General features: G+C 36.9%; 2 protein-coding genes across 2 annotated transcripts; both read left to right on the top strand.

Moving 5' to 3' along the window:
• The first annotated feature begins 2,422 nt into the window (after window positions 1-2,422).
• On the top strand, window positions 2,423-5,778 carry LOC141834387 (protein NSP-INTERACTING KINASE 1-like). The gene is made up of 11 exons (XM_074721741.1): window positions 2,423-2,722; window positions 2,802-2,934; window positions 3,014-3,085; window positions 3,179-3,322; window positions 3,423-3,494; window positions 3,579-3,638; window positions 3,722-3,819; window positions 4,022-4,171; window positions 4,257-4,598; window positions 4,728-5,107; window positions 5,258-5,778. Exons 1-11 carry the CDS (start codon window positions 2,560-2,562, stop codon window positions 5,573-5,575), a joined length of 1,932 nt encoding a protein of 643 aa, XP_074577842.1. The 5' UTR covers window positions 2,423-2,559; the 3' UTR covers window positions 5,576-5,778.
• A 1,188-nt stretch (window positions 5,779-6,966) lies between these two features.
• LOC141835169 (uncharacterized) lies at window positions 6,967-12,520 on the top strand. The gene is made up of 4 exons (XM_074722600.1): window positions 6,967-7,215; window positions 7,309-7,605; window positions 7,698-7,857; window positions 12,141-12,520. Exons 1-4 carry the CDS (start codon window positions 6,994-6,996, stop codon window positions 12,317-12,319), a joined length of 858 nt encoding a protein of 285 aa, XP_074578701.1. The 5' UTR covers window positions 6,967-6,993; the 3' UTR covers window positions 12,320-12,520.
• Window positions 12,521-12,873: the final 353 nt, after the last annotated feature.

The raw sequence follows: 12,873 nt of genomic DNA, 5'->3' as shown, positions 1-12,873 counted from the left end.
TAAAATAGATATATACAAAGTCAAAATAACTTATCAAAAAATATACAAACTAAATCACTAACATAAGCTTTAAAAAAATATATATCTTAATTTTATTAAATTGTCGATGATTCAAGTGTTGAATTTTTTATCTACATTGTCTTTGAAAAAAATATAATATGATTAAAATTATATATAGTTTTAAAATTAACCAAATCAATTTTAATATTTAATGATTGATAAATATTAAAATTAAATTGAAAGTTAACATACCTTATAATTTTTACGAGCTTTTGAGTCTTGAGTCTGTTGTGATTGAAAATCATACCATGTTGGAAAAGCAAAAAAAAATAGATTTTCATGCCCAATATTTGGCCTAACTTAAACCATCCTCTAAACATTAAAACTCATGCAATACCACATATTTAGATTCTGATTATATCAACATTGTCAATAAGTGTGAACAAGCAGTGTGATGGTTCTGGAGGCATGATTGAGTTGGTTATTATGGGAGAGACTTATTGAATTAGACAAGGGTCAAATTTTGACAAAATCGAGGTAATATTTTCGTCTGTAGTGGTCAATTGTAACTTTTCGATTTACCTCCTCATAAATAGTTATGAGACCGATTATGTAAGACTATTGGAATGATAAATTTCATCTTTCGCTAAAATGAATAGGCAGTGTGATGGAATATTTCCATTAATAGAAGGAAAAAGAAAATCTTTCTTCGCTTCTCTTTCTCAACCAAGAGGGACTCTCAAATGACGCGATTCCCTTAGTGCCATTAGGCATCATGCAAGCAAGTGTCAATTGACAATGTCATTCTTTCACGTGCAATTAATGCGCATTTTAGAAATCCCATGATTTTAATCTCATACAAAAATATTCATACATACTCAAATTAACATTCTTATTGTTGTGTCTATGTCCATAAACCATGCTCGTGTAAAGAGCTCGCGCCCCTCATCTAATTAAATCGAACTAAAGTGATAAATATCATAGTTTTCTTCATCACTTGAATAGTTTTAGATATAATTTTTATTAAAATTAATTTAGGATGGTCAACACACTAAATATTTTTATTAAAATTAATTTTTAACGCATTAAGAATAATTTACATTTAATATTGTCGTGACGATCAATGTGGAAAGTAATTAACTCTTGATATTGCCCTGTCTCTTTTTGTAACTTTCTTTTGTTTGTTTTCTCTCGTAGTCAAAACTCAAAAAGAAAAAGAGAAGATATTTTGACCCAAAAAACCACTCCTTAATGTGTGTGTATATTATTATTATTAACTAAAAATAATTGAGCAACTCTAATATATTTCCTAGCTAAAATAATATGACTTAGGTAATTAATTTTTTACTTTTAATTTGATTCTCAATATTTGAATTACATATACATTTTAACACTTTTAAAAATAAATTATTATGATACAATCAAAGTCTTATGTTGAAAATATATAGAAAAGATTTTGAGATTATAAAATAGAGATACTATGATATGACCTTTTAGGTAAAATCCAAAAATAAAATTATGAAGGCGTGGGTATAAAGTGGACAATATCATATCCCTTTGAGATATATATGAATTCCATTGTTCTAATAGTAGTATCAGAGTATGTCTATGTGATTGGAAGGTTCTAATAAGAAGGTAGATTATTGTGATATAATCAAAATCTTATATTGAAAATATATATAAGTTGTATGTTCTAACATAAGTTTCCACCATTCAAATAACTGAATGTTAAAAAGATTTATTTGATTCAGCATATAAGGAAAAATTTTAATGATTTAAAAAATATATAAATATATATATGATGCATGTTTCATAAATCCAAGCTCAAATGTCCCTTATATCCAGCACCCTGAAAGAAAGGCATGGTCCCTTGCAGCAGCAGGGCTAGGCAGGCATCTGCAAATGCTAAGCATGCAACACCAGTCCTCGATCCCCATCCCACCGAGGAGAAACTGAGGTTAAAGTGGATATGGCCTAACCCATGGAATGAAGGATCTAGTAAAAAAAAATAATAGTGAAAGTGAAACGGGTTCAATTCTGTCTTTAACAGCAACAAGGACACATGCCAATCTTATTCCTGTTTCAGCATTATCATTGGATATCTTTCCCACCGTAATACAATTCAAGTTTCTTTTCATTCTATTCTATGTAATTGCTCGAGGGAACTTGATTCCTTTCTCTTTCAGTGTTGATATTCGTCCACTCCTTGAAAACCACCCAAAACATCCCACCTCGCACCGCACGTCGGACTCATCCCGAGACATAAAGCATATGCCTTTCCTTAATCTTTCATCAAATTGCCCCGAACACACCTCCCGAGCAAGTGATTCATCTGGCCCGCCATCAGATTATTTTTCTTGGTTTCGTTCATACAACAATTCACCATATCATATCACTACAGGTCGCTGCTTTGCCATCTTCACTCTTCATCCTCGCGTTCCTCTCCTTTTTAGGCTTTCTTTTTCAAGTTTTCGTCTGTTCGTCAATCAGCAACAAAGTTTGCCATGGCGTTGGGCATAAGAGAGGTGTGATGAGAGTATAAGGAATGGAAGAAATTCAATGATTTCTCATCTGATTCCATCAATATCTCGAGTAGTTTCACTTTGGAGACGAGCAGACGGGCAGATCATGAAGGTGACCACTCGAGTAATTTGCTTGATTTGCTTCTTGTTCTGGAGTACTGCAATTGCCACACTCTCCCCCGAAGGTGTTAACTTTGAAGGTACCAAATGATCCCCTCCTTGTTATTCCTAGTTTGAGATGCTCATATATATGATTTGTTCTCTTAATCATACGATCAGTCCTAGCATTGATGGGTGTAAAATCTGCTCTTTTGGACCCTCGTGGTGTCCTTGAGAATTGGGACCATGATTCTGTTGATCCTTGCAGCTGGACAATGGTCACATGCTCAACTGAGAACCTGGTCATTGGCCTGTAAGTCTCGCCAGATTTATGTAATTTCGAGTCTAAAAACAAAGTCTAATTAACTTTGATCTGTTAACCTTTGTCGTAGAGCAACTCCAAGCCAGAACCTGTCTGGTACACTCGATCCGAGCATAGGAAACTTGACGAATCTTGAAATTTTGTGAGTTGAAAGAGCCGGCGTGCTATCTCTATGAATAATAATTTGGTCTTTTCCGCTATTTGGATCGCCTTTATTGAAGGATTCTTCGTGTAGGTTCCTCCAGAACAATAACATAACAGGACCCTTACCGCCGGAAATTGGGAGCCTCTCCAAGCTTCAAACCATTGATTTGTCCAACAACCACTTCTCCGGCGAAATTCCTGCCTCGCTGGGCAATCTGATTGATCTTCAATACATGTGAATCATTCAAAACATAAGTCACAATGCTTACGACCTCATGGATTGCTTACTGACCAACTGATGGGTTTTACTTTTTGTCTTGGTTGAGAATTAACAGGAGAATCAACAACAATAGCCTTTCAGGAGCATTCCCTTCATCATTGGCTAATCTTCCACAGCTTGCCTTTATGTAACTTTCTTGGTCTTCTCTTACTGTGTTCATTCTCTCGATCATTTATGACCTTTAGAGGCCAATGCATTTTCTATGCTTCAGAGACTTGTCTTACAATGATCTGAGCGGCCCTATGCCTCAACTTTCGGCGAGGACATTCAAGTAACACTACTTTTATATTTCTCCTGGATTTTTTTTTTTCTTTTTGAAAAGAGAGATCTTTATATTTGGAACAAATTTTGCAGCATCGTTGGAAATCCTTTAATGTGCTCGTCAGCTGCAGAACAAAAATGCTATGGAGTGATGCCAATGCCACTATCATTCAATACAACCAACTCACAGAGTATATTTCTTCAGAAACTTCCTTTATTACTAACAAGTTGTTTCTTCAAAAGCATCAAGAGAAATTAAAAAACAACTCATTTCTGAAGTTGTGGAGCCTATGACAGCCATGCACCCAACATCTTTAAACTTGTATGCAACAATCTGATACATCAATTTTGTTCCTTCAAGGATCTTGACTGTAGTTCTTTTTTCTGGATAAGGTGCTCCAATGCCAATAAAGCCCAAAAGCCACAAGTTCATTCTTGGATTTGGATCCGCCTTTGGGAGTATCTGCTTAGTCAGTCTTGTCCTGGGACTCTTTCTCTGGTGGAGAGGAAGACATAGTGAACAAACATTCTCTGATGCCAATGGTAAATGTGAAAAGGGCATTCATTTTCCCTTGAGAAAAAAATCATTCTTCTCTCCAAGTAACTCGAAACTGATATACATTTACAGACCAGAACCATGAACAAGCATGCCTTGGTAATCTGAGAATGTTCCAATTCAGGGAGCTTCAGATTGCAACAAATAACTTCAGCAGCAAAAACTTGCTTGGACATGGTGGGTTCGGAAACGTCTACAAGGGGAAGCTGCAGGATGGAACTTTAGTGGCTGTCAAGAGACTAAAGGATGGAAATGCTGCAGGAGGTGAGATACAATTCAAAACTGAAGTTAAGATGATAAGTCTGGCCGTGCATCGCAACCTACTTCGGCTACAAGGATTTTGCATGACTGCTACAGAGCGGCTTCTCGTGTATCCATACATGTCAAATGGAAGTGTTGCTTCACGACTCAAAGGTAAACCAAACCCACCATGTAAATTCTCCATCGCTGTTAGATTGAAACAGGATCCATGAAGGTTGGAACATGTAGTTATCACCTATTCAACAGCATAATCTTTTTTTGTTCTTCATCAATATTCTTCAGCAAAACCAACATTAGACTGGAAAACAAGAAAAAACATTGCTTTGGGAGCTGCAAGAGGCCTTCTTTATCTGCATGAGCAATGTGATCCCAAGATCATTCACAGAGATGTAAAAGCTGCCAATATACTGCTCGATGACCTCTGCAAGGCCGTCGTAGGAGATTTCGGCCTAGCAAAGTTGTTAGACCATAGGGATTCACATGTAACGACTGCGGTGAGAGGAACTGTCGGGCACATAGCCCCAGAGTATCTCTCTACAGGCCAATCTTCGGAGAAAACAGATGTATTTGGATTTGGAATTCTCCTTCTTGAACTGATCAGTGGTTTGAGGGCGGTAGAATTTGGTAAGGCAGCAAACGAGAAAGGTGCCATGCTTGACTGGGTAAGCATCCTTTTAGCCATCACATGCTAACTTTTTAAAATAAAAAAGATGTTCCATGGTTAGGCATAAGTGAAGAAGAAAGAAAAAAAAAGTCTAAAAGTCTCCTAAAGTTAGATACATCTGAATGGATACTTCTAACTTTCCTACCAGGTTAGAAAGATTCATCAAGAAAGGAATATTGGCTTGTTGGTCGACAAGGACCTGAACAACAACTATGATAGGGTTGAGCTAGATGGGATGGTTCGAGTGGCACTATTGTGCACTCAGTATCTTCCAGTACAAAGGCCAAAGATGTCAGATGTGGTGCGGATGCTCGAAGGTGATGGACTTGCTGAGAGATGGGAAGCTTCACAGAGAATTGAGACTCATAAGTTAAGGATTCCAGTGACTTTATCAGAGCAGTGTTCCGACATCACGGATGACTCTTCATTGCTAGTCCAGCCGATTGAGCTTTCAGGACCTAGGTGACATTTGAGATAGCCATTAAGCTGAATAAGGAAGGATGTTAGAATTGTATGAAGTGGTTTGTACAGATACTGGTAGGCCTATTATCTGCTCTAGGTTAAGTCTTGAGAGTATTAAAAATGTTCCTATATTGTGTTAGTCCAATTAAATATTATAGTTTGCTGTTTTCTGAAGCTATCTTTTATAATGCTGTAGTTGGTTTTAGTGGATAAGATAATGCTGTGCTTTGTATAGGCTGTGAGAAATTTTTACACCTTGAATGCTGCTGTAGTAAGATAAATGAAACAAGCAATGACTATGTAGCCATGCACTTGAAACAACAATATATTCCAAGTCAATATGCGATGAAGTTGTTTGGACAAATTATTCAAAGAGATGACCTCCTCTATGCTCGCAATCTTGGCTCACACTAGAGTTAAACCCCATGCAAGCATAGGTGCTGTGGCAATCTTTCAAATGCCAAACACAATTTGACCCATTCTCTAACTCATAGCGACCCCGGTCCCTAACCACACAATTTTTCCCATTTGTGATTCTTCCCTATCCTTCACAACTTTGAATCGGTCTACTCTGTAATTTCGAATTCTGACGCTAGAAGGGGTGAATAACACCATGCAATACACATGTTTGAATGGACCGCATCAACATAAAGATCTAAATCATCAGGGTGGAAGAGGCTTGATCACAGAGGGTTTCAAAATCATGAGCTTTTGGCTTAGTTTGAAAACAAAAAAGTGGTAGGGTTGGTGACAAAGCAAATAATGTACTAGATAATGAAACAAGTAGGAACATGCGATAAAATAATGTCTTTATCGAGATAGAGTGCAAGAGACGTAATTGAAAGGGTTTTAAATAGATATTTGCGTGGGTTTGATTTTTCCCCTTATTTTGTGGAGATTTAATTATCTTTTCTCTATCTAACTAATTTCTTTTGACTAAATTAAAATTTATCATTTTTTTAAAATTTAATATTAGATATTTAATTTATGTTCATTAATTATGAAGATAACCAATTTAATCCTATAAATTTTTTTTATTGATTATCAAAATAAATTTAAAAATATTAAAAAATTCAGAAGATGTGCATCATAACCCGGGGCAAATTAAATTTTATCACTGATCATTTGTTTTCTAAATGCTAAATAGAAGAAATTAAAGACAAAAATTCGAGAAAATATTTTCTAAACAAAGAAATGGACCGTTAACTTTAATTTTTTTTCCTGTGTTGGCATGATATAAAGCCATGGGGAAAAAACAAAGAAAGAAAGTAGCAGAGAGATCACGAATCATCGAGAATCACTTTGAATCTCGAGTCCATTTACACGTGGCCGACTAAGTCCCATAGGTCCTATATCTCTCCCGTCATCCCCAATCTCGAAGGCGAAGCCCAACCATCCGCTTCGTCTCTCTCCCTCCCTGCGATGGCCGCTTCCGCCAGCCTCCGCCTTCTCAACCTTCTCCCCGGCCCCAAACCGTCCTCCGAAGGTAAGCAATCCCCAAAGCTATCTCTTCACGATCGAGGCCGCCTCTCCACCACTGCCCCTGCCCCCTTGCTGCTCTCTGTCGTCCCGTCTGTTCCCCTCCCCACCACCATTGCTGCCGGCGCGTTCGCCTTCTCCTTACCATTCTTCCTCGACCCTCAGGTACTCCTCAAACCCTACTCCCCCTCTCTCTCTCTCCCCTTTGAGGTAGCTTACTCTCACGCCTACCCTCAACTTTGACTGCGATCCTGCAAGGATGCTTTGGCCGTGGAAGGGCAGTTCGGCATCCTCGAAGGGCGAAGCTTCGCTTTGATCCACCCCATCGCTATGGGCGGCCTCTTCTTCTACACTCTCTGGGCGGGCTACCTGGGCTGGCAATGGCGCCGCGTCCGGACCATCCAGGACGAGATCAACGAGCTGAAGAAGCAGGTTGCGCCCGCTGCCGCCCCCACACCTGTCCCCGTTGGAACCGACGGCGGAGCGCCACGACCGCCGCCATCGGCAGCTCCTGCTCCCTCGCCTGTTGAATCAAAGATTCAACAACTTACCGAGGTTGGAGGGTTTCGATTAATTCCTTGTTAGATTCAGATTTCAGATGGATGAATGCGGTTATGATTCACTGAGACATGGATTGATTGAATTAGGAAAGGAAAGCGTTGTTGAAGGGTTCGTATAGGGATCGGCACTTCAATGCGGGCTCCATACTGTTGGGTTTCGGGGTGTTGGAGGCCGTGGCAGGCTGCGTCAACACCTGGTTCCGGACTGGCAAGCTCTTCCCAGGACCTCATTTGTTTTCTGGTGCAGGTAATTCTCACTGGGTTACTTGTCAAAAATCTTCGTTAAATTTCACTGACCTGTGCATTCTAATTTCCTACTGCAATTTCTCACTTCATTTTTTGCTTCCAAATTCTATTTCTCACTTTGTTACATTATCTCCTTTAGTAATAATTTAACTGAACATTGTATTTATTGGTTAAGTTCTATGATATGCTTATGTTGAATAACATGACAAGGCTCGGACATTTTTATTTCCCTTGCTACTGTTGTTTTTAGGATAAAACTAGAGAGAGCATGAAGCTTTGAGGAATGGAAATAAACTGGAGAAGTGGTTATCATTCGTAATCACACATCACATATTTGTAGGAGTTTAGAGATACAAAATACATGGCTACATTAAGAGCATAAATTCATATCATTTTCTCTACTTCATGACCCTTAGTGATAGGAATGCCACATTGTTTTCTCTAGTTTGTGATTCTTGAGTGGTAGAGCATTTTAGTAGGAATTGACTAGCTAGGTAGAGACAAAAGGAAAAATCAAATTGAAGTTTACTCAACAACACCTTTTAAACTTATTTGTTGGCCATCCTTCATTCTGGAGTTGTCTAGAGCTTGATTAGGAGATTGTATCTAAGTAGCTTGGTGAACATATCAACTATTTTGTCTTGTGTTTATTGGATCGAGATTGTGACTAGGGGGCTGAATAGTCGGTCACTTTTTTTTTTGTTTGTTCATCTACAATTGAGTTAGTGCATAGTGGAAAACATAAATAAAAAACTCAAAAACTACAAACGCAAGCGATAAAACAATTTGTGTGGTTTAGAAATCCTTGTCTATCTCTTCACAACATATGATCTATCAGTGGATAACTCTTGAAATTCCTCTATACTTTCTTCTTCACGGATACCATCCAGAGGTGATGAAACCTCTTACAAGTCTAAGCTTACAACAACAAAAGTGTAGCGTACAAATTAAAACAAATAACTTTGATTGCTCACATAGTCTTTGGATGCAACAACACTCCAGAACAAGGCACTAAAATTTCCAATTAAAGCTTTCTTTATCGAGCTCTAGTTAGTTGATGGAATCCACCCAACTAGCTGATTGGTAACTTACCCTAGTAGATCATTTGCTTCAACTGAGTTGATTGAACGAGCATATAGTTGATTGCCCTAACCCACAATGATTACTTGACTAATTCTCTATCTAGTCAATTGTGCTCTTGTAGCATTTGTGTTTATTAATTGAATGTGTTGGATTAACATCTCTCTTCTTGGATTTCTATAGAATCTTTAGTCGAGTGATCTTATTAGTTCATTAGTCTTCTCTTAGTCGACTACTTAATCAACTTACCCTTAAACATACCCTCGAAAAGAAATATTTTGTTAGTTTGTCAGCATTCTAAGCTGAGTCGACTTAGCCATCAGTTGATTGAAATCAGTCTTCATTCAATTAAACCTTGACTCCAGCCATTCTAAGGCTAAGTCATCATCGTGACAAGAGATCCATGTCTTTGGGACTTCGTCGTTTGCCTAGTATAAATTGACCTTAACTTTTTAAGACTTCCAATGCCTAGAGATCATATGTTCTAGACTTCATCCTTTGCCTACTATTAGGCAATCTTGACCTACTAGAACTTTCGCTATCTAAAGACTTGGCTTTTGAAACTTCATCCTTTACCTAGCTTTAGGTCAACCTTCACCGACTATAACTTTCACTTGCCCAACCTCAAGATCAACCTTGAACAAAAAGACTTCCACTTGCCAGCGTCAAGTCAAGCGTGACCTGCCAAAATTTTTCATGTACCTAAAGGCCACTTTTCTAGGATTTCCACTTGCTTGAGATTCTATCAACTTTGATTTATCGGGACTTCATCTATTTGACATTCAATCAATCTTGACGTATTTAGACTTTTGCATGATGGAATAATTGATGGCATGCAACATCGAAATGGTGTTGAAGCCCTGATTTCTCAATATAAAGGTGATCAAGTCCCAAGAGAGCAAGGAGAAACATCTCAAACAAATAACAACTTGATTCAAGAAGGGTTTCCAACACCTCATTAGCAACCAATGTTTGAAATGTCGAGCTGTACCGCTCGAAACGGGTAGTATTTATCATTTTGACATGGGACCAACACTACAACCACGCGGTCGCAAAGGCCTTGCGAGGTCGTCGCGAGTTCGCGAAGGGTGTTGTGACCCCTTTAGCGCTACGACCTTTAGCCTACGTGAGGTCGTGATAGCCACAATTTTTCCTTTATTTTTTTAATTATAAATAAACTATTAATTATATATAATAGTTATACTTTTTTTAATAATAGTTATAATTATTATCAATAATAGTTATAAAATATTTAATAATATTTTAAAATTTTAAATAATTTTTAAAATTAATAAAATAGTTTATAAAATAATTTAATTTTATAATACATATTGAAAATTGAATATAAATTTGAAATAATTTTTAAAAATATAATTCTTAAGCATTTCAAATAAATTTTAAAAATTTACAAATACATTAAAAAATAATTTAAAATCTTTAAATAATCTTATAATTATATTTGAGCTTTTCAAATGATACTATAATTTTAGATTTAGTTTTAAATTTTGAAAATTACTTATTTTTTAAAATAATTTTTATAAAAATAAATAGGCATTATTTATGAGAAAATAACAACAACAACCAAGCCTTATCCCTTTAGGTGGGGTCGGTTATATGGATCCTTCTACGCCATTTGACTATATCTCCTACTATATCATCATCTATAATTAAATAAATTTTATTTTATTATTGCTAATCAAGTCTTTTTTTTATCTTTCTCTTTCTTGTGTGATATACGTATTTGTCATAGTTTCACATTGCATAACTAAAGTATTTATTGGTTCTAAGTATATATCCGTACTATCTTAAACGTATCTCTTAGAGTTTTCTCTCAAAAGATGCAACTCTGACATTCTCTGTAATGCTCTAATTTTTTATTTTATCCATCCTCGTATGCCCACACATCCATCTTAACATCCTCATCTTTATAACTTTTATTTTTTTGCTCATGTGCTCAAGTCATAACCTAACATTTAGCGTTATATAACATAGCAAGTCTAACCGTTGTTTTGTAGAATTTTCTTTTAAATTTTAGAGGTACTTTACGATCATATAAAACATCTGACGCTCTTCTCCATTTTTACTATCCTGCTTGCATTATATGTAAGATATCTCTGTCAATCCTTCCATTGTCTTACATAAATGATCCTAAATATTTAAAACTCTCAGTTTTAGACAACTCGTCATCTCCTATCTTAATGAACCAAGTCAAGTTTCATGAGCTTTGTATGCACTCCACCAAATTCCTACATGACTTTATAACCACCTAGATACATAGATAAATCTAACTTAAACCCTTTGTCTAATATTTTAAAACATACTGATAGAACACAATCACTTAGGGTTGGATTGCACCAACACTAGTGTTAACATTGTGGGCGAAGTGTGGAATTGAAATGCCTCACTGTGTTTGTTGGATTCGCATGGCAATTTCTTCTCATTATTTTTTATTTAGTGAGTTGCTCACAAGCAAAATAGCATCGCTTCAAATTTAGCAAATCAAAGTGTAGCCAAACAAGATCTAATAGTCTATAAAATTACAATAAAAATATGATAAAAATAAAATGATTAAAAATGCATAATCTACATAAAATGTTAAGCCACGTTGACTTCACCAAGTTATTGCGTAAGATGTATGCACTCTTGTGGGAGTCCGTCGTAGTCACGTCACGCCACTTGTGGTGGTTCTAAATGGCATGTAAGACGTATAAGGTGCCGGAGATAATGAAGTGGAATAGGCTGTGGGCTGCAAGATGGTGCGCTTTGAACAACTGTGATCATGGGTGTGCATAGCACTTGCTCACCTAGTTTGTGTTCTGACCGACAAATGCAGTGGTGATACAATCATGCCATGCTGCGAGTTGGAATGGATGGCAAAGCACAAATTCAGGGTGTCAGTCGAATAGGTGGGGTTGCTCTAGGTTTAATTCAGCTAGTATCAGTTTAGAGGACAGCACATTGTTGGAGTCATATCCGAGGTAGCAGCCAGTGTTCTCCAACCCACAATCGATCCATTATCATGCACGTCGGAGGGAGGCTTGGTCGAGTGCTACATTCAAGAGGGAGGCTGAGGAGCCAGATGAGGATAATTTGGGAATCGTCCACCTGATAAAAAAAAATGAAAGGAGTGCCTTATGCTTTTGATTATGAAATATTCTGTACATGAGAATCTAATCACTTTTAGATCTTTTCTCACCCTTGCAGGCATAACAGTCTTGTGGGCATTAGCGGCTTCACTTGTGCCTGCAATGCAGAAAGGAAGTGAGACTGCCAGGAACTTGCACATCGCCTTGAACACAGTGAATGTTCTTTTGTTCATATGGCAAATCCCGACTGGTATAGAGATTGTCTACAAGGTGTTCGAGTTCACCAACTGGCCATGAATTGACAACAAATTAATTCTTAAGATTATTCGAGCTGCATTGGCCTGTTTTTATTCAACTGTAAAGATCAGCACTATGGTTTATTGCAATACTCACATCTTTGTGATTTTGCTCCGACTTGTGTTCCGGTTATATACTCTTGAGAAACTAGTACATAAATAAGTTTTCACGCCTTGATAAAAAATGTTCTCAAGGTGTCTACTTCTCTCTTGTTAATGTAGGGATTGTGAAATTCGCTTTAGGGTTAAGATTATCTTCAAAACTTTAGAGTGAGTTTCTGAATCTTCTAGTCCTCATGGAGGAGGAAAGAGAGAATTATAAAATATTATATGTAATTATAAAATATTATATGTTTTATATGAATTATTTGACACTTACCATATTAACTATGGTTTGATATTGAATTAATGCAAAGATTATCAATTTTTTTTAAGAAATCAGAGAGGTATTTGAAGGAACATGTATCCATGACTTCAAATCGGTCATATACATGTCGTCTAGAGACTTTGTCCGCCACAAAAGGCCGCCGACTTGAGGTACGGATGCGAATTGCA

This window comes from Curcuma longa, chromosome 9 (genome assembly GCF_044706935.1).
Source record: "Curcuma longa cultivar G26 ecotype Majalengka, Jawa Barat chromosome 9, ITB_CL_G26_1.1, whole genome shotgun sequence".
Classification (NCBI taxonomy): domain Eukaryota; kingdom Viridiplantae; phylum Streptophyta; class Magnoliopsida; order Zingiberales; family Zingiberaceae; genus Curcuma; species Curcuma longa.
The sequence above is the reverse complement of the archived record's forward strand: the minus strand, read 5'-3'. Positions and strand labels throughout refer to the sequence as shown.

Excerpts from the sequence above, each read along its gene's own strand:
- LOC141835169 (XM_074722600.1), top strand. The coding sequence starts at position 6,994 with ATGGCCGCTTCCGCCAGCCTCCGCCTTCTCAACCTTCTCCCCGGCCCC. Across the intron at positions 7,216-7,308 it reads CATTCTTCCTCGACCCTCAG|GATGCTTTGGCCGTGGAAGG; the intron begins GTACTCCTCAAA and ends CGATCCTGCAAG. Across the intron at positions 7,606-7,697 it reads AGATTCAACAACTTACCGAG|GAAAGGAAAGCGTTGTTGAA; the intron begins GTTGGAGGGTTT and ends TGATTGAATTAG.
- LOC141834387 (XM_074721741.1), top strand. The coding sequence starts at position 2,560 with ATGATTTCTCATCTGATTCCATCAATATCTCGAGTAGTTTCACTTTGG. Across the intron at positions 3,495-3,578 it reads CTTCCACAGCTTGCCTTTAT|AGACTTGTCTTACAATGATC; the intron begins GTAACTTTCTTG and ends TCTATGCTTCAG. Across the intron at positions 4,599-4,727 it reads TGTTGCTTCACGACTCAAAG|CAAAACCAACATTAGACTGG; the intron begins GTAAACCAAACC and ends AATATTCTTCAG.